This window comes from Trypanosoma cruzi, genomic scaffold (assembly GCF_000209065.1).
Source record: "Trypanosoma cruzi strain CL Brener 1047053516459 genomic scaffold, whole genome shotgun sequence".
Lineage (NCBI taxonomy): Eukaryota > Euglenozoa > Kinetoplastea > Trypanosomatida > Trypanosomatidae > Trypanosoma > Trypanosoma cruzi.
The window spans coordinates 83,731-103,336 of NW_001849533.1; the positions used below are offsets into that span (position 1 = coordinate 83,731).

General features: G+C 47.7%; 8 protein-coding genes across 8 annotated transcripts, besides 28 other annotated features; all 8 read right to left on the reverse strand.

Annotated features, from left to right (window-relative positions):
• Tc00.1047053507809.14 (protein kinase, putative) lies at positions 1-3,335 on the reverse strand (the record flags this gene model as incomplete). Its single annotated transcript, XM_812338.1, has 1 exon — positions 1-3,335. A coding segment is annotated over one exon (3,335 nt), but the record flags the coding sequence as incomplete, so codon positions are not given.
• Positions 1-6,583: a sequence feature (heterozygous, Esmeraldo-like haplotype).
• Positions 1,681-1,728: a sequence feature (CT-rich).
• Positions 3,293-3,314: a sequence feature (AT_rich).
• Positions 3,365-3,400: a microsatellite.
• Positions 3,503-3,523: a microsatellite.
• Positions 3,727-3,747: a sequence feature (AT_rich).
• Positions 3,811-3,836: a microsatellite.
• Positions 4,077-4,130: a sequence feature (T-rich).
• Positions 4,161-4,188: a microsatellite.
• Positions 4,341-4,362: a microsatellite.
• Positions 4,642-6,759, reverse strand: Tc00.1047053507809.30 (ribose-phosphate pyrophosphokinase, putative; the record flags this gene model as incomplete). The annotated part of the gene is made up of 1 exon (XM_812324.1): positions 4,642-6,759. One exon carries the CDS (start codon positions 6,757-6,759, stop codon positions 4,642-4,644), a length of 2,118 nt encoding a protein of 705 aa, XP_817417.1.
• Positions 6,584-6,733: a sequence feature (areas merged during assembly that could not be assigned to a particular haplotype. This can correspond to areas where the two haplotypes were merged or to regions with more than two copies in the genome that were merged during assembly.).
• Positions 6,734-19,606: part of a sequence feature (heterozygous, Esmeraldo-like haplotype) that runs on past the window's edge.
• Positions 6,970-7,012: a microsatellite.
• Positions 7,118-7,143: a microsatellite.
• Tc00.1047053507809.39 (hypothetical protein, conserved) lies at positions 7,221-7,709 on the reverse strand (the record flags this gene model as incomplete). Its single annotated transcript, XM_812340.1, has 1 exon — positions 7,221-7,709. One exon carries the CDS (start codon positions 7,707-7,709, stop codon positions 7,221-7,223), a length of 489 nt encoding a protein of 162 aa, XP_817433.1.
• Positions 7,885-7,914: a microsatellite.
• Tc00.1047053507809.50 (hypothetical protein, conserved) lies at positions 8,058-8,807 on the reverse strand (the record flags this gene model as incomplete). The annotated part of the gene is made up of 1 exon (XM_812325.1): positions 8,058-8,807. One exon carries the CDS (start codon positions 8,805-8,807, stop codon positions 8,058-8,060), a length of 750 nt encoding a protein of 249 aa, XP_817418.1.
• Positions 8,808-8,827: a microsatellite.
• Positions 9,227-9,266: a microsatellite.
• Positions 9,366-9,444: a sequence feature (AT_rich).
• On the reverse strand, positions 9,540-10,223 carry Tc00.1047053507809.60 (hypothetical protein, conserved; the record flags this gene model as incomplete). Its single annotated transcript, XM_812326.1, has 1 exon — positions 9,540-10,223. The coding sequence occupies one exon, from the start codon at positions 10,221-10,223 to the stop codon at positions 9,540-9,542; it is 684 nt and encodes a 227-aa protein (XP_817419.1).
• Positions 10,444-10,767, reverse strand: Tc00.1047053507809.70 (small ubiquitin protein, putative; the record flags this gene model as incomplete). Its single annotated transcript, XM_812327.1, has 1 exon — positions 10,444-10,767. The coding sequence occupies one exon, from the start codon at positions 10,765-10,767 to the stop codon at positions 10,444-10,446; it is 324 nt and encodes a 107-aa protein (XP_817420.1).
• Positions 10,976-11,027: a sequence feature (A-rich).
• Positions 11,051-11,071: a sequence feature (AT_rich).
• On the reverse strand, positions 11,190-11,810 carry Tc00.1047053507809.74 (signal peptidase type I, putative; the record flags this gene model as incomplete). Its single annotated transcript, XM_812337.1, has 1 exon — positions 11,190-11,810. One exon carries the CDS (start codon positions 11,808-11,810, stop codon positions 11,190-11,192), a length of 621 nt encoding a protein of 206 aa, XP_817430.1.
• Positions 11,833-11,853: a microsatellite.
• Positions 11,932-11,957: a microsatellite.
• Positions 12,084-12,192: a sequence feature (T-rich).
• On the reverse strand, positions 12,254-18,811 carry Tc00.1047053507809.80 (hypothetical protein, conserved; the record flags this gene model as incomplete). The annotated part of the gene is made up of 1 exon (XM_812328.1): positions 12,254-18,811. One exon carries the CDS (start codon positions 18,809-18,811, stop codon positions 12,254-12,256), a length of 6,558 nt encoding a protein of 2,185 aa, XP_817421.1.
• Positions 17,195-17,222: a microsatellite.
• Positions 18,525-18,553: a microsatellite.
• Positions 18,818-18,838: a microsatellite.
• Positions 19,048-19,071: a microsatellite.
• Positions 19,572-19,594: a microsatellite.

Here is a 19,606-nt window from a genome sequence, read left to right on the forward strand (position 1 = left end):
TCAAGAAGGATGTTTTCAGGTTTCAAATCGCGATGGACGATGGGAGGATCATGTGGGTGCATAAACTGCATCACCGTTAGAATCTGAAAAGCAATACTCATGATGGTCGTTTCTGGAATCATTGGCTCTGATTTTTGCTGTCGAATCCACTTCCCAAGATCCCCCTTCTCGTGGTATGCCATGACAAGAGACAGATACCGCTCCCCTGACGTCGCCGCTGCCACCGCCCCACGTTGAGGAGGGACCGGATAAATGTCACTGCCCTCATCCACACATATCATGACGGACCCACTCGGTGAACCCAATTGATGCTCAGAATGTTGCTGTTGGCGGGCCCCACCGGCGTGCAGATTTGTATCAAAACGATACGACATAAACATGTCTACCAACCGAATTACATTTGGGTGCCCTTGCAATGTGTAGGCAACTTCACACTCGCGCATAGCCTCTTGTCGATCCACGTCATCGGCACACTGGACGTACTTCAGCGCAAAACGTTGACCATCTACAACACGTTCCACGAGGTATACCACAGAGAAACTCCCCCGTCCAAGACGATGCAGCACTTTGTACTTGCCATCCAGAAGACTTTGCTTCTGATGCGCAGGAAGGGCAGCACCACGACCAACCCCACGATTCTCATCACCCCCATCCTCATCATTGCTTAAAAGTAAATGTTGTCTTTCCCCCTTTTCAAATTTCCTCCATCTGCAACACCGCACAATGTAGAACAGTCCAATTGATACAAGTATCGTGACAATAAGAGTAAACAATACTAATGTGGCAATAGTACCATATGACAATTTATTATCTGGCGAAGGGGAAGGAGCCATCGTCGTCGTTGTGGAAGGTACCCACTTCATGACCGGTGAAAGAACAAAAGGGCGTTCAGCATTCAACGCCTTGTAAAAGGCGGTTGTACAAGGTTTCCTTCCAGCCTTTGATTCATCCCAACGTGTCTCCTTTACACCACTCTTGCACTGAGGGAGAACAAAGGCACCACTTGAGAAGCAGACATACAAAAAAACTTGTTCATAATATACTTTCGTGGTATCATTATCGTACTTTGGCTGCGAACGAGGGGGACGACGATGATGATAATAACTATCCTCAAAAAAGAAGGAATCATGAGGATGACCATACGGTGTTCCATTTCCAGTGAGGTTAAGAATACCATCTGCCAGGGATCCTACAAGAGTAATAGGACCCACTGCCATTGTTTTTTTCTTTGAAATGTTATTGGTAACGGGATCAACAATATCCACCACGTATGGCTGTGTGTTGACATGGGACAGGTTACCAATATCCAGAAGAACTGAATTACATGTGGGCGAATCAGAGAGACGTAAAAGGCACGAAGATACTTGATCAAGATCAGTATTTGCCACATGTTTACTAGAATTGACGATACCGGGGCAGGCTTGTGCCAGGCTCTCAGAGAGAAGAATGTTAAACGTGAAATTGTACCATAGGGGCTCATAACCATTCACTAATACTGTGAAATGTCCATCATTATTTGGCAAGTCTTTGGGAGGTGGGGTAGGCGGAGCTGGCGGAGGTGGCAGTGGCGGCGTTGGTGTTATAGACGGACTAACGGTTGGCGTATTATCTGAAGAAAAAAGAGAATGTGTGCTCCCACCTTGAAAATCCTCCTGCATAGGTGAATGCAAATTCACCACCTCCTTTTCTCCTTGTTCCTCTTCTATTTCTGCTTCTTCGTCTTCTTCTCGTACGTGTGCCTTGAACCCATGGAGAGATGTGGCTTCACCCTTCATGTCTGTCCATTTCCCCGTGGGATGCATTTCCATTGCCGCTTCTTCCACCTCCTCTAGGACGTCCTCCACAAGAGAAATGTAGTGAAATCCGATGATGCTCACCACCACATGCCCATCGTCCACAAGCATTTTTCCTGTAAAGATGTCAAACGAAATACCTGTTCCATCTGGCGGTGGGATTTGCCCACCAACAAGGTAAACAGTCACTCCATCCACGGTCGTCACGGAAAACACAGCGGCATTACTGCGTAGTGGTGGAAATCGAATGGGCACAGTTTCCACAGCACCATAGAGACTCATTAGATCAGGCCATACCTCCTGTTGGTCAAAAGAACGATCATTCGTGGCACCCATCACGGCCAGTGTGTGATTATACATCATAATTTGTGGTGAGAGCCAGTTGAGCTGCCATGGATGGCCATATGTTCCAATGTTAGTCTTGACCAGCGAAGGGTCAATGACTGTCAGCATGCGGCTGATAAGAAGTCCACGTTCCTTGGTTTCTCGGTAACCACCGGCAATAAACACAAGACTGCTACCCTCAAAGACACCAGGGGCAACAAGAGGATCATCAAGAAGCAGCCCGGCTTCAATAAATTTTCCTGTTACGACGTTGTACTGGGAGACAGAAGCCAATGGGGCCATCTTCTCAAGGGAAATACCACCCACAATGTAGATGATATCCTCACCACTTCCGACACAACTGGCATTGAAACGCAACATCGCATCCTCTGGGAGGCTTTTGTTCCGTATATCCATTGTAACATCATCTACGGGAGGAAACTCTTCCTGATACAGCCGCACTTCTTGTACGGATCGGAGAAACGCATGAAATTCATCATCGTCTTCTACAATCACATTTCTGGGGATCATTGTGCAAAACCCTACGATGTACGCCGCCAGGCCAAGTTGAACGGTATTTTTCGTCCCAACAGCAGGAAATGTCAGTTTCGCGGGAACACGAAAAACAGTTTTAGGAGGTGCCGGAGGGGGATCACGGTGTCTTCGCACCTTATGACTTGCCGCAGCTGGCACACCGTGTACAAGCATCAATGGCAACACAAGTTTTCCTGTAGTCATGTCCAACACGTTAATGGTTGGAAGAGCATATTGACTCAAAAACACTGACGTTGGGATGTAAGGCGGGACGATGGCAGATCCGCCAAAGATGACTAAATAACGCCCCAGTGCAACGGTGGCGGGAAATATGCCTGTTTTGTTCATCTTCACTTCGGTCGCACTCCAACCAGTGAAGGTGACTGTGGTGGTTCCTAATGTGGCATTTACACCAGCCGCCTCCGCGACAGGAATGCCCCACCCACCATAACTCTGGCTCACTACGGACGCGTACGACGGCGTGCTCATGTCCACGGGCCACACAGAACTGATAAGCATCGCAAAAAGTAAATAAAAGCCAGTCAACATGAGCAACCACCGCCTCCACATTAAACAAGAAGAAAACGGTGGTCTACGCTGTTGAGGTTTCATGGGGGCAACTGCACAACAGCGGCAGGGGCTAATAATAATATTATTAATATTGTGAATGCTAGAGGTCAACATATCCAACAATAATAATAATAATAAAAGCGAAAAAAAAAAAAAAAAAAAAAAAAAAAGAAAACAAACACACAACTCCTAATCGTTTCCCTTTTCACCTCCTTCCTCTATTTATCCCTCACTATAATACTCTCTGTATGATACAATACTAAGAGGCACGGTACAGACACACAAAACAAAACAAAACAAAATGATAAAGAAAGACAAGAAGGATAACTGTGGGCACACGCACATTTCTAAATAAATGCATATACTTGCAGACGTTATATATATATATATAATGTCATCTCTAACGACGTGTACATGTATTTGAGGAGATTCACATCACAATAACTCTTACCGCCATTCACCTCTCCCAGTGTCTGTATCTTTGCGACTTCTCACACATTCATCGAATAATAATAATAATAAAAATGGTAGCAACGCAAAGAGAAGAAAGCAAACTGTGGGGAAAAAGTTCTTATTTTAGTTGGCCCGTTATAAATATATATATATATATATATAAATTTATTTTCGCTTCTTAACTCCTTCCCTTTCATTTCCCCTCCCCTCCCGTTGTGTTCAGTGGGCTTTCCTTTGCCTCCCCTTTGTGTATGTGGTCACTGCTAACAAGATGCCCATATATATATATATCTATGCGTCTCACCCTCCGTTTCTTCCCCCTCTCTTCTTATTCCTCTCTCCCTGAACCCTACTGTGTATCTTTACTTCCATGTGATGGAAATAAAGAGACGCTTCGTTCGGTTTTTTTTTTTTTAATTTTTATTTTTATTTTTTTTCCTTTTCTTCGTTCTTTTTCTCACCATTTCCTCAAAGAAAAATAATAATAATAAATAAATAAATAAATAAATAAATATCCCATGCGTAGTTACGCCTGTGCCGTTGCCTATTTGTCACTGCCCCGTTTTCACCGCAATATACATCGTGCCAATGCATATCGGACCCTTTCCCTCTCTCTATAGACTTTGCTCAATACACCACACACTTCCCCACCCTCATTCCCGCCAAACACACACACACACACACACACCGAAGGGCAGACACGTGTATAAAATAACAAATATGGTTGATGTAGGAATCTCCGTTGATTATCCCCTCTCCTCCTCTCACTCCATGGCCACTGGGGGCTGATAGACAGTTGTAATACAAGAGAATAAATTAATAAGAGCAAGCAACAAATGCCAAAATGCAACAAGAGACAAATCAACGGAGAAAACAAAACAAAAAACAGGATATCTTCCCACAAACCCACAAAAGAAAAGGGAAAAATGAACCAGTCCTTCATAAAAAATTTTTTTTTTTTCCCTCACTACTTCTCAAAAAGCGTGGCGAGCGTATTTTCCGTGTGCATTTTCTCAATGGCGCGCGCAAGAAGCGGTGCAATAGGCAGCAGCCGTAGTTTTTGTGCAAAGAGTGGCTTTTTAAAGACCACATCTTGGTTGACGCTATCGGTGACAACAATGAGGTCAATGGGACTTTTAACCAGCCGCTCCTCCGCCCCTGCGGAGAGAATGAGGTGCGTCGCTATGAGGATGATGCGACTCGCACCTGCCTCATGCAATTTCCACGCGGTACGGCAAATTTTAATCGCCTCGTCAATGGTGGTGTCAACAATAATACAAAGTCGGCCCTTGACGTCACCAACGAGTGCCACGCCGTCGGTTTGGGCGGGGTTATCTGCCCGATCTTCGCAAATGGCACTAACGCCCTCCTCTTGTTGCCGTAACGCCTTCACAAAGGCAACCGTGTTGCTCGCGTTCTCATGCGTTGGACTTATTCCACGCGGTGGGGGCGAAAACAAATCGAGAACAGTCCCTGCTCGTGGATGCGAATGACTTTGGTGCGCCTCCTGTTGTTTGCTGGACTTTTCTTCAGAAAGAGACGTCTGACACGTGGCACTGGAGGCCGCGGTGGTGGTCACGGTTGCTGTCGGTTTATCGGTGGCACAGGGTCTGTGTGACACACTCTTCACTGGGGGCGGCGGCGGCAGGTTCGGGTGACGATGGACCGCCGTGCACACAGAGACAAACTGCTCCGCGCTCGACAACTTCATGTAGTTCATCAAAGCATCCGCAAAATACTTTGCACGGCTCACAGAGGTGCCGGAAGGTGACACGACGGTGATGTTTCGGAAGTCATGACCCTCATTTGTCAGGTGTTTAGCGATGAATCGAACAAACTCATATCTGGCGGATATATTTTCAAGTGGCACAGAGAACATACCTTCCACCTGCTCACTAGACATGTCTACTGTGATGACATGTTGACAGCCCATCTTTTCAAGTAACTCGGCCACAACAGCCACTGAGGAAACACTATCAGCGTATGCAAGATAAGGAATAACGGCTGTAATGCGAGCGGCGGAACTTAACCGGGCTGTATGTAACATCAACGCCAGCTCCATGAACGTCCCCGAATGCGACAGTCCAAGATGATCGCACCGCACAAGGGACTGAAGCACAAACACATCATCACCACGCAGTGTTCGAGAGAGACTGACATTGATCTCTCCATTCGGAAACTGATTGCAACACGGCGGGTACCGCGGACACTGCAACACCTCACATATCATCTTTTCACAAAAAAGGCTCGTACTACCGGAAAGAATACGCGCCGCAAAGTTCCCTTGCCTCTCCTGGTGGGGAAAATTAAGGGTAAAGAAAAACGTGTCACTGTGAGGCAAGATACGGCGAATATTGATACCAGCGCGGTATTCATAGTGGCTTAAATGTGCCACGGTCTCCTCATAGGTGAGACGATACACCGTGCCATAGAGTGCGATCAAATCCAATGCAATGCGACGAAGATCAAGGCGTGGCTGTGCAATGGCGCTGTTGAAAATAGTTTCATCTATAGACATCAGGCGTTGCTGAAGTTCCAAACTGTCGCATGCGCAGCGTTCCATAAATTTCTTCATAATTTTGCGAAATGCCGCAAGATTAAGTGACCGGTAGCGCAGGATAGTCTGAACCTTCACGTATAATTTGGCAATGCATTCATCCGGCATTGCGCGGATCTCCTCCTCCGTCAGTTGCTCCAATTCATGTACACGCGTCAGGAGATCATCCTCCAGTTGCCACAGATACTTCTTCACCTTCACAAAGGATGCTCGCAGCTCCACAAAAAATTTTTCTTCCAGTTCATGCCGTTTCTTCATCATCTCCTCTAGAGCCGGATCGCTCTCCGTTGTCGCCATTGGGTCAAACGTCCCTTCATGTGAGGTGAATGAAAGCATGGCTGCTGCTGCCACGGCCGCCGCCAGAGACGTGTGCTCATCAATCTCCTTCCGCAGTTGCTCCACCGATTTTGCAATCGGCTTCAGCTCAAAGTATGCCACATAATTCTCCAGAGTAATCTCCGTGTTGTACTCAGACAAGAGACGCCGGTGAAATGCCTGCCCCTCGGAACGTCCTTTGCCCGTCCGCATGCTTCAACCCACTATTTTCTCCCCTCCCCTCCACTCCTTCTTCTCTTTTTGGTTTTGGTTTTATTTTGTTTTTAAATTATTTTCTCTGGTAGCGTTTATTGCCTGCCGCAGAGAGAGAGACTACCGCCGCTTCCGTTTGCCGTGTGTTTATGCGTGTAATGTGGGATGCATTCGCAAGTAAAAGAAGAGAGAATTCCTGACACGTCTCACCACACACACACACACACACACACACACACACACACACACACACGAAGACAGGAGGTTGTAATCTGCAGGGACGGTTGTCGCAAAGCGCACATCTGAAAAGACAAGAGATATTCATTTGAAGCGGTCCGTGCGCACGCACGGAGAAGGAAATAATAATAATAATAATAATAATAAGACAAATAACCCTCCCAGAAAAGAAAACTCCCCAAAAGAAACACACATAAAAAAAAGAAAAAAAAGGGAAGATGAATCTAATGAAGCCCTCCTACGGCATTATTGGTGATGATCGACCAAAAGTCGGGCATACGCTGCAAGATGAACTCCACGCGTCGATTTCTTCGACGCCTTTCATGGTCCATGGAATGAATGTCCTCCTCTGGTTGCCCTTGCCTGTGATGCGTGGTGTGATGACGCAGCGGGATTGCGGAATACCGTTGCAACAGTGCGCTCCGCACGACCTCCCCCCGGTGGTCCATCATTTGTCTGCCTGCTTCCCCGGATGCGTCCGTGACTGCGGTGCGATTGACGATGACCCGTCGGCCGAGTGCCGCCATCATCTCATCCCCCACCACCTGGAAAACTTCGCCATTACTGTCATTATCATCGTTGGGAACATCGCCAGCAGAGGGCGTGTTTTGATAGAGCCGATGCATCAAAGCCTGCTGCTGCTGCTGGATCAACTGGTGATACGCCATCGCAGCGTCCCTCTGAGCCGCTGTTGCTCCTCCGCATGGAAGCATGTTTTCACCTTCCCTTCGCTCCACCCGTCTTCTTTTCTCTCTTTTTTTTCCCCCTTCGATTGCCCGTTTGTGCCCAACCCGCGTTTCCAGCCACGTTCTGTTCCTCCGCAGCACGCCGTGACGTGCCAAATAAGAAGATTTGTCTACACGTTTGCATCAACAATAAAGCGGGCGTAAAAAAAAAAAAGAAAAAAAAAAAGAAAAAGATGCATCAGAAGATTTCAGTCACCTTCCATCATCCTCCCCGCTCGTCCTCCCTCTCCTTCGCCATGGCTGTGTGTGTGTTCATGCGTGTTTATGGAGGCACATCTAAAATCTTTCTTCTTCTTTTTACTTACAAACAAAAAACTACGGTGCCAACATGACGGTTACAGAAACAGAGGCATTGTTGTACACGCCTTCTCCCGGCAATTCCACCGCAACAGAAGGAAAAGCGGCGGCCCAGCCAACTATATCTTTCCCTCCTTTTTCTTCAGGCAACGTGAAAAACTTCCGGGGTTCCAGCAGCAGCGCCGTGGTGGAGGTTTCCCCCTCCGTGAGCAGTGACGATGAAATGGATGTCGTCCTCACAGTCGTCGCATCGCCTGGCAACGGGCACACACCAAGGTGTATGCGCAACGGTTGCATGGCGCTCAAGTCATGAAAGAATCCCTCATCTTCATACATCATGTTGCCGCTCGGCCTCCCCCTTGTGATGGCGCTGGTAGCGCTGCAACGACTGTCAGCAATGGTGTGACGCATCTGCGGCTCCTGTGCCTCCGCTTCTTCCTCGCCTTCTTCTTCTCCTTCTTGTGGACTGTCGGCGCGGCGGAAACGTTTTCTAGAAGAACGAGTTCCTTCCTTCGACACGGGAGAGACCTCCGAGAAACGCGGGGGCGGTGCCATGACAGAGTTTGCCGCCCCTAAAGAACGCTCTTGCGCTGGCGATGGCGTGCCCGTTTCGCTCGCCAAAGTTTCATCATTCCTCGCCTCACTGTGTCGTTCCGCCTCCTTCACGAATTTCCCCTCGGTTTCCACCTCCCCCGCCACGTGCACAACGTCATCCGCGACTCGTACACCTCTTCCTCCTCTACCGCTGGCACGGCGCATGGATGCCATTTATTATTATTATTATTATTCTTTTTAGATTTGGGGTTGCTGTTTACTCTTCCCTATATTGCACTTTGCCATTGGAGATGCCACGCAGGAAGTGGAGGGAAAGAGAAATAAATAAATCAAGCAAAGATATGCTGGCATGAATGCACAGATGAGAAAAAAAAAAGGAAATGTGCTAAAAGAAGAAACAAAAGGGATCATTACAAAAATACAACCAACATCTAAAACACACACATCCTGGCTGCGCTTGCATGAGTAAACAAACATTATATATAAGGCTAAAATATCCACGTACAATGGTAACTGTAAGGTATTACTTCTATCCTTGCTTGTGGTCAGAGAAAATAAATACAGAGGCAGTTTAAGGGCGGGCCAACACGGATGGAAAGCAGATCAAATTTCATCATTGCCGTTCATTGGCCCACACACACACACACACACACACACACATAGATACACGCAGAGATAGATGACACTAACACAGAGCACACATCAATTATATATATATTCATGCGTCCTCCATGTCTTCTTTCGGTTTTACTCTGCATCCACTACTACCCCTTAAAAAATAATAAATAAAAACAAAAACACTGATTCTTGTCTTTAATTATGTATTTTTTTTTTTTAATAAAATTTTATTCTTCTTCATTTTCGGTGTTTTTTTTTTTATTTCTTGTGATCGTTTTCGTCCAGATCCAATCTTTGAAAGTATTCATTTTATCCCACGGGCCATTTTCACTTCTTCGTAGCCGTGTTTCCAGCATTGAATTGTCTCAGCGTGGTAATAAATGCCTTTATGTGGGACTGTATCTCCCGCATCTTTAGTACATCTTCCCCCGAGGGCTGTTGACCACTGTGTATGGTTTGTTGAATGCGTGTCATATCCTGCCGTAGCTGCGGGGAGAGGGATTGAATTGCCATTTGCATTTCCATCATCTGCTGCGCATCCGGGGCCCCATGGCTGTGACCATGACCATGACAATGAGCATGCTGACACCCATCTCCCCTTGGCTGCACCAGCGGCGCCAGTGACGGCGTGGACGCGCACACCGACAGCATCTGCGACTCCTGCAACATGCACATTTGTCTAATCATTCCTTCTGTCTCCTTGTCTGGGTAGTGCAGCACTGCCTCCCTCAGTTCTTGCAGGATTGCGTTGCCATCTGGTATAGTCGCGTTATCTTGCTTCTCTTGTTGCACATTTCCCCCACACTTTCGTGTAGCCTCATAACGTGTGAGAAACTCCACCTGTAGAGCCTCAAAGACGGCCATAAGCTCCGACTCGCTTGTAGGGATTGGCTCCTGCTTGACCGCCTCGCGCAATTTTTCAACAAAAGACGGTGTCTGCATCTCTGCCGTCATGGCACGAACAAATTCATGCACATCCTCCCGCGACAGCTTCAACTTCGACTCCGACATGTTGAATACTCCGTTAAATACCAAAAGTTAGAATGTAGGAGAGTGAGAAGAGAAAAAAAAAAAGGGGAACATGAATGGGGGAGGGTGCAGAGAAGCCCCAATGAGAACACACATGGGCGCAAAGAGGGACTCAATCGGAGCATCGCAGAAAAAGAGAGAAAGAGGGAGGGAGGCAGGAATTAATCTACGAGCCACGGAGAAAAAAATACCATGCAGATGATCAAAACGTGTTCCCGCCTGTCTGCTCAACCATGGCGTCAATCACGTCGTCATCCTCCATGCCCAAGTCTTGCGGCGTCTTGGACTCATCGATCGGTGAGCCATCAAACAAGAAGCGGACGCTGCTGCGAGAGATACCCTGCTTCTTGCAATATGCATCAAATAATTTCTTCAACTGCGTCCCGCACTTGATCTTGAAGAACATCTCGGCGCCATCGGCATTCACAACCTTAATGGAGACCAGCGGGGTTTCCGACTTTACCGCTGGCTTCTCCCCGGTCTCGCCGTTGTTATTATTGTTGTCATTTGCATGATTCTCCTCCATCTGACAAAAACACACACAAACAAACACAAACAAAAATCACCTTTCCCTTTTATAAATCACTTTATGCCTTTTGATTACCTGCGTACATTATTCACAAGACGAATCAAAGAGAGAAAAAAAAAGGGGAACATGAATGGGGGAGGGTGCAGAGAGGCCCCAATGAGAACACACATGGGCGCAAAGAGGGACTCAATCGGAGCATCGCACAAAAAGAAAGAAAGAGAGAAGGAGGAAAAAGGAACGGAAAGAAGAACAAAGAATAAACCCCCTTCCGTCGTACAAGAAAAAAAAAAAAAAATAAAAACATTAACTCCTCTATACATTATTACTCTTCTCCTTCCCTAAAAGCGGAGCGCACATGTTTTGTTAAGTAATACACAGTAATTTGAGTGTTTTATCAGCTGTGGTGTCTAGAGAATTCCTTATCCGCCGGATATGCATCCCCACAAGATTGCAACCGACAATGCAAGAAATTTAATCCATGGTCTGTCCTCTGATAAAATGGTCAAAAAGCCAGCATTTGGAATAATGGCAAAAACTTTCCCCGTAGCATCCTCGTCCCGTACCCAATGATATCCCTCAGGATAAAGTGTGCGGTCATCAAGTTCATTGTTATCACCTTTTGTAAGAAACAACAACGTGCCGCCGTCCTCATGCACGCCATGTACACGATGTACAATGGGAACGGTGCGACCAGGAAGACTAAAAACAATAACATCGCCAATATTCACCTTTGAGATCTTGTGCAGAAGCAATAAGTCACCACGGTGGTAGGCCGGCTCCATACTGCCGGAGAGCACTACCACGAGTGGATTATCGCAGTTCGCCATGATTCCAACGGCACGCCACCCCAAAAAGAATGCGCTGAGCGTCAACAAAATCGGCAAAAACCCGCCCAAATCTGTCACCATACGTATTACACCCTTTATTTGGTGTGCAATCTTACCTATCCTTCCCATTTGAGAAAATTGCAGTTCCATTAGCCTGTGATCGTGCAGCCGATGTAACGCCGTGGCGTCGTGTAAAATCTCCGAAAAAACCATTATTTTGTCTTTCTCCTGGAACTGTGTGTGTGTGTGTGTGTGTTTTAAATCCTTTTTTTCCCGCTGGCCCACCAAAAGGCATAGATGCATGCATACATACATTGCCCAAGAAAGAAAGAAAAACAACAACAACAACAACAACAACAAAACCGCAATGAAAACTTTATTCGCTGCTTTAAAGGGATGCATGCATACGTGTGCAATACGTGAATACCGTACACCACAGAGGCCCTTCCGCCCCTTCTTCCTGATGCTATACAAATGACACTGACCTTTTTTTTTTTTTTTTATTATTATTCCTTTCCCTTAAAAATAGTCAATTACGTCCATTTTTATTATTTATTTATTTATTATTATTTATTGTTGTTTTTTTTTTTTTTTTGCGGCTCAAAGAAAAACAAATACGTGGACGCATACACACACTGCTCCTTCTTATTTCACTTTCAGTTTGGCATCATAAAGATCTGGCGATCTCCGTTGCCCTCCTCCTCTTCCACACGTTCAGCTGCTTGCCGCAGGAGACTTTGAGCGTCATCGTGGCCAACGCAAGCGTAGCTGAGATCGCACAGTGTCGCGTCGGACCACACAGGGCATTGTTGCTGCGGAACAGACGGGGTGTGACGAGGCGGTAGGTGAATACGCTGCAATGCCTTCAAAAAGTCCACGGCAAGAAAGTCAAGATCACTGCTGTGGGTCGTGAAAACGTCAATGTACGCCACAGACTGACGGAAGAGACATGATGTGATCGAGGCGAGGCAAAGCATCTTCACAGACGGTGATACGTGGCCGCCGCTTGGGCTACTGTCTTTGCTGCCGTGGTTTGCGTCCCTCACAAGCTGAAAGAAGAAGGATGACAGTTGATTAAACAAAATTTGGCCGGAGTGTCCACGTGAGACACTTTCAAGAAATCGCGTGAGAAGCGCAGACATCAACGCCGGTAGCAGATGGGGCCGTCGCCACAAAACACCGAGAGGAAGAAGTGTTCGTGTAAGGAGGCGTAGTACTCGAAGAAGCATCTCCTCCTCCAAATAACGCGTACCACTCGACTTGGCTAAGAGAGCATGAATAAAGTTCAGCTCATGATCAATGAACATATCGTCGTCATGAAGCGCCGGTAGCGGCAGGGCACAGAGTTCTAACAGCTGACACCACAATGCCTTTGCAGCGCTGTTAAGTAAAGCACGTGAGCCGCTCACCACAAGCAGCCGCTTCACATCCCCGCGCCACGCGCTAAACCGCATGTGTGGGACGGCGCTTAATTGATGCAACGCCTTGCAGGCAGCCCGAAGCAATTTCTCATGTCGGCTCAAGCACTGAGAGATGAAGGCGGTGGGTGTTGACGAGGACGGACAGGCTGCGGAGTAGAAGAAGGAACAAGAAGAAGTCGATATCGCCTCATGTAAGAGGGTGTGCATGTACTCCTGCAGCAGCACAGGGGCGCTGTCAGTGGGGAAGGCATGAAGAATAGCGGGCACCACACGCAGTTGATCCAACAGCCATCGTGTCGCTGCGTCGGTGCGATACACCGCGTCACGCTGCATTGCAACAAATGAGAAACTGTGATTTCCCCGCCGCGCTCCCGTCGCCCAGGACTCCGTTGCCGCAAGTAACTCACTCATGGCCGTCTCACTGGTACTGTAATCTTGCCGTGGGTCAAAGTTGCTGATCACTGCAGCAAGCCAACAACCACAGTCCTTCGTGATACCATTTTCTTCCCCCACGGCTACGCGGCGCTGTCGTCCATCGTGTATCAAAAACAAAACCCACAAGGCTTGCAGTGCGGACTCCTTCCCTGAACTTAGCAGCCGCACAAGTGTGACAAGGCTGTTCCGACGCATTTTCTCATCATTTGGGGCAAAGAGTTGACGTAACTCCTCGATAACACCTGAAGCACGGGGGGATGCCATTGCTGCAAACGCGAGACTGGTGCCAAGACACCGATCAAAATGCCCCTCTTTTTCTTGGCGCTGATGCGGCCGCCTCCCAGAACCCTGAGGCATCACTGCATAGCCACGAACACGCTTGAGAGAGATGCAAAGAGCCGTGAAGCAATGCAATAGATGTTCCTTCGTCTCTATCTTGATGCTCTTTAATACCCGCAAAAATAGTTCACCAAGGAGATCCATCCACCGCACCGCGATCTCGTGAAGAGGCCTCGTTTCTCCACAGTCATGATGGTCATTATGATTCTTCTTCTTGTTCGTTACTTCTCCCTCATGCTCCTCTTCCTCGTGATCCTCATTATTGTCTGAGGCCAGCGTCGCTAAGTCGTTTGTTGCCTCCAAAGAGGCTTCTGCCCTTGTTTCATGACGTTGACGCTTCCGCCTGTATACTTCCGCTGGCGTCCCCTTTGGGATTGCGCTGGCAAATGCAACCGGGTTATTATTCATGGTTTTCAAAAACAACGACAACGCAGAAAAGTTGTCTTCCTCACAGCAGCGACGGTACATCTCGTCCACGACAGCCAATAGAAAGTTGTGTGCTTGCGACGGGGAGTCCGTTGCGGCCTTTTCCCCGCAGCACGCACTCAGCGCTATTGTGTAAACTTGTCGCAAGATCGTCGCTCCACAGTGCGCCATCTCTCCTCCTTCGCTGTAATGGACCAGCAAGATGGCAAGCTCTCTGGAAAATATTTGACGAACAAGTATGTTGCACACAGAAGCGGTTCGCTTCGCCATCGTTTCACCTTCAGTTTCTTCATCCTCAATGTCACTATCATTATCCACCCGGATGTTCCTGTTTTCCGGGGCGCCAACATCCGTATGTAGGATGGCGGCGGATGGGACAAATGGCACCCTAATTGCCCGCAAAAAGGCCTCATTTATTACGGTGTACTTCTCTCTGCCATTCTTACGCCTAGCACGCTGCAATGAATGGGATTCTTCCGGTCGCAAGAGGATACGACGAAAAAGCGACGGAACACCTTCCTCACACAACAGAAAATCCGCAACCAACTGTAGGACTCGACTCTCCAGTAGAAATGTTCTCATTCGTTTCTTTTTCTTTTTATTCATTTTTTCCCCTTCTTCTTTAGCATCCTGAAGCACCTCTCTTTCCCTTTGAATAAGCAGCAACCAATGGACGGCGCGTTGCAGAAGTGAAGGCCATTGGGGAATATGACCGAGGCGGCGCAAGACATCTTCCAAGGCGACACAGAGCTGCAACAACATTTCTTCTCCCTTTCCATCATCATCCTCTACGTTGCTGTCCCTCTTGACATGTCGATAGAAACAGGCACGAACCTCGTCGTCATTCACACCCATGATGACCTCACACAGTGCTTCCAGGAGAAATCCGGCACAAGTGTTGAGACAACGTGTAAGCCAAGAGACAGAACGCCATGCGGTGGGGGAAACAGCAAACGTGGTCCGCAAAAGCCATACAAGCGCGTGACAAACGCGTTTGGGGCGACCAAACTCCACAATACATTTCCATTCTTCTTCCGTAATTCGATCAGCAAGTTCCAAGGCGCGCGTCGTTTCTCCCTCAGGCAAGTAGCCACCCTCGCTGGCAAGGCGCATGTGACACAACACAAATGTCGTTAGTCGTCTGGCCTCTTTTAAGGGCTCCACTGCAACGTTTAAAGCCACTGAAACAGACCGCGCAAGAGTGAGGCGCTGCAGTACAAACTGCGGCAATAAAGTGGCGCGATGTACATACGGCGCATGACGCATCTGTGTGGAGAGACTCATTGCCGCATCGAGATCGTCAATAGAGAGGGGTCCAACAAGGGCCCCGATATTTGTTTGTACTTGCCACATGGTCTCTTCCATCATCTGTAGATAGGCCTCCACGTTCTGAATGCCAAGGTCCTGAAGACAACCAAAAATTAATTCACGCGCTTGATAAATGGCATGAAGTGTGTACAACACAAGACGGCGCTGCATCTTGGGACGCACAATCTCCTCCCCACCTGCAAAAGGAGATGATGAGACTTTCAATACTGCATTTCCCTTGTTTTCATTCCGCGACTTACCATACTCTTTTTCCTCTTCTATTTTATCAGAAAAAAATGTCCTGTGGAGGCGGTTTACCAGAAACGTGGAGAGGGTAAGTTCCAATTCCGCGGCGCGCTCCAAAAGGGTAACAGCGGTGACAGAGGTGGCAATAATACCCTCCACCACAGTTGCCACAATATCCAGAATGAAGAGAACTTCCTGCGGTAACAAGTGTGACAATGTGGTTGAGTTTGTATTGACCTTTGATGGCTCGTTTCCCAAGTTCGCTTCCGCATCGGCAGCCTCTTCATCCTCATTCTCCTCCGAAGCCCAGCGCGAGACGTATTGTAGAAGATGTATGAGCAACTCCTCTGGATCAAGTGAAATGCCACACGCCTGTACAAGAGCTGCCCTCACACGTGGGTGGGAAAATATTTCATGCAACCCTGCCACCATGACATCATCTCCGTGCATGTCCGCAGATTGAATCGTGTTTCCCTCCTTTTTAACATGAGAAACAATGGCATCCAACAGCATTGGAATCTGGTTGCTCTTCCCCAGCCGAGTCACAAGACTGATGAGGAATTCATGGAGCATGGTGGTCGTATTTGTTGTGCTCATTGGGGCAAGAGTAGTGGAAGAAGTGCGAATTTCATTTTTATTCTCCTGTGATGACACATCCATCGCCACACGAGCCGCAATGCGCAGGATCGCTGATACATTCTGATCAATAACTTGCGGTGCAATAATCTCGTAAGCGGAGAGACAACACGTAATGGCCGGCTCCATGCGTCGTTGTGCTACTGGAGGCCCACCGCATGTGGTGAGCAGTTGTGGCAATACAACCTTGGCAAAAAGTAGCCCAAGTACTTCGTAGCCAAGGCCTCTGTTGTAGCGAATGTCTTGACCAAAGTGAAACACAGCAGGTATCTCATCCATTGCAACCGTCATAGGACGGATACTAGCCGTCATGTTATTAGAAAATGCTAAGGATGATGAAGGCGCCGCAGTAGTTATGGTGCTCTGAATGAACGTGTACAACTCGCCAATCGTGCGCCACGCCAATGTCTGAAGAGAAAAGCGATCAAACATGGCGGCAACGTTAGAATCACTGGCAGTACCCATAAATCTTTGTAGCGCAAGTGTGACTTCCTCCAGTAGGATAAGTGGCAGGTTCGTGTTACCGTCCTCGGACTGGTGAACATGCAATGCGTTCTCCATGTGATTGCCATCGCTGCGGGCTGCTTCAATGACGGAAAGAAACGCACGGTATGACGTCATGGATGATCTGGACATGGTTGAAATCATACTTGCCCGGCTCGCCAGCGAAAGTGCACTTTGATTCGAGATTAGAGACTTTCGTTCGTCCTCATCATCAACATCATATTCTTCTTCAACAGTACCCTCGTTCCCATCACCACGGCTAATGTTCTTTTGAACGATACCATTATTATTATTATTATTATTATTATTAGACGTATTATCATCATTGGTCGTGATGCTGCTACCGCGGCTGGAGGCAGACCCGGGGGAAGAAGAAGGGTTATTACCAAAGTTTTTGTTATGACGCCGTTGGTTCCTTCGTTCTCGTCGTGCCTGACTTTCCTTCAATAACACCATGCGCCGCTGCTCTTGGGCAAAGGCGGTCCAGCTTTGTTCCGCGCAGAAGCTGTGGTAAAAGAAAGGAATGCTCGCCATCCACTGGACAAGAAGAAAAGCCGCGTGTTGCTGTTGTCCTTCCGGCAGTTGCGCCACAGAGCGAAGTGTAGCCTCTTCTGCGGGTGGTGTCGTCACATGCGTGTGAAGTGCATACTCCGCATTGTCGCGTACGTTGTTTTGCATAAGTTTTATATCGTCCCCGCGAAAATACACGACCAAACGTGTTGCTCGATTACACGCCGTGCTGGAAACCAAAGAGGCCAACGTGCGTCGGTAACGTGACACCTCGACGCAACAGCACGACGCCGGTGATTCCGCTACTATGGCATCCACCAGACTAAGTTTCTGAAAGAGCGTAAAGGGCGCAAGCCGGGCAATTAAACCCCCATGCGGCGCTACGGCGGCCCACGCAACCAAAGTTAAAATAACAATGGCGTCCATGTTTTCTTTTTCTATTTCTCTTTGCGTACCGACAATACCGGTGTCTTTGCTTTTCATCGTCCTCGTCGCCGTTGAGGAAATGCCTTTTGACTTTGTGAGAAATTGCTGAAGAAGTGTTGGACATGGGCGGACGTCATGAAGCGTATTTAAGGGATTTCGCGCACGAGCCGTGCGAAGTTGCGTCGCAGCTGCCGTCACCAATGCGGTGGCATGGCGACAGAGTCCAATCCTTCGTCTCTCTTCAGCCTCTTCGTTATTTATGTCCGTCTGCCGCAGGATGGTGGCGATCAAGACGGTGTCAGCGGCTGTCGAAAGAAGATGCGCCAACGCCTGCGTGACAACTGGCGAGCCCTCGTTGCGATGATGGGCGTGACGGCCACACGCCTCAGCGACAGCCTGAAGCACCGCAAGCAGCTCCTCCGCTTCTTCCAGCCGAGAGAGAAAGACTTTTCCAACCAACGCCGCAGGATCGTCTCCCCTCCTAATTTTATTCTTCTGTGCCCTTTTTTCTTCCTCCTTCTCCTTTCCTTCCACGTATCGCTGCTCGTCCAAGTGATGTGCCACAAGCGCCGTGGCAAAACTTATGGCGTACAACAGGGAGTCACTGATGACAATCACAGGGGCCGGTGCTGCCACTGTCGCCTCTTTACCACCGCCCACGTTATGCAATTGCTTTTCATCATCATCATCATCATCATCATCATCGTTGTTATCGACAACAGCAGGCTGCATCTTCAGCATGTCGTCCGGTGTCAGGGCTGCCAAGCAGTTTCTCCACGTCGGCATGTGCGTCAGGGCGTACACATTGCCACGCTTGGGATCCTTGAGCGATGACTGCACAAAGTCGTCGACGCTTCGGCGCTTCTGGCCAAGTTGGCCGTAACGCTCCAATTTTTGAATGGCTGCGCAGGAAATCATCCACCCGACTCCTAAAGCATCATGACGCATGGAAAAAACACACATACACACAGAGAGAGAGAGAGAGAGAGAAAACAAGAGGTGAAAAGGAAACCGGCAGAAAGACAGAGAGACAAAACAGAAAAAAACAACAACAACAACGATAGAAGACGTCACCTCCCGCACTTCAATGCTCCCATCAGCTGCAGTGGTAGGGAAATAATATGAGCAATTATAATACTGTTAATAATAAAGTCCAATAACGTCATAATAAAGCGCAAAACAAAATAATAATAATAATGAAAAAAAAAAAAAAAAAAAAAAAAGCGTGAAGCACAACAGTAACAAACGCTCGCCCCTTCCCTTCACACGCCCTCTTCGCCAAAGAACACAAAACAAATCAAAAACATCAACCGCACAGGGTAAGTGGGCAGAAACAAAAACTTACATTGCATATGCGCAATTCAAAATGACATACATTACAACTCAATAAATAAATAAATGGAATTATAACGGGAAAAGGGTTACCCAAAAAAAAAAAAAAAAGATGAGGGATGTAAGGAGAAGGTTGTAATTCAAAACATATCGCAAATATTCCTCCTTCTCCCCCCCCCCATTTCCCTTCATCTTAGTTCGCTGCGTGTTTCTATTTTCTGCTTGCATTAATTCCACGCACTTTTTTTTTTTTTTTCCCACTTTTCCCATCCTTTCCTTTTTACCGTGCACCTAATTCATTGATAGCAGCTGCTTCAATCCGCAAAGTTCTCCCTGGGAGAACAGACATACATGTGCGATGTGATTGGGCATTTGGGCGTTTCATTACCAAAACAACAACAATAACAACAACAAAAAGAAGCGGTA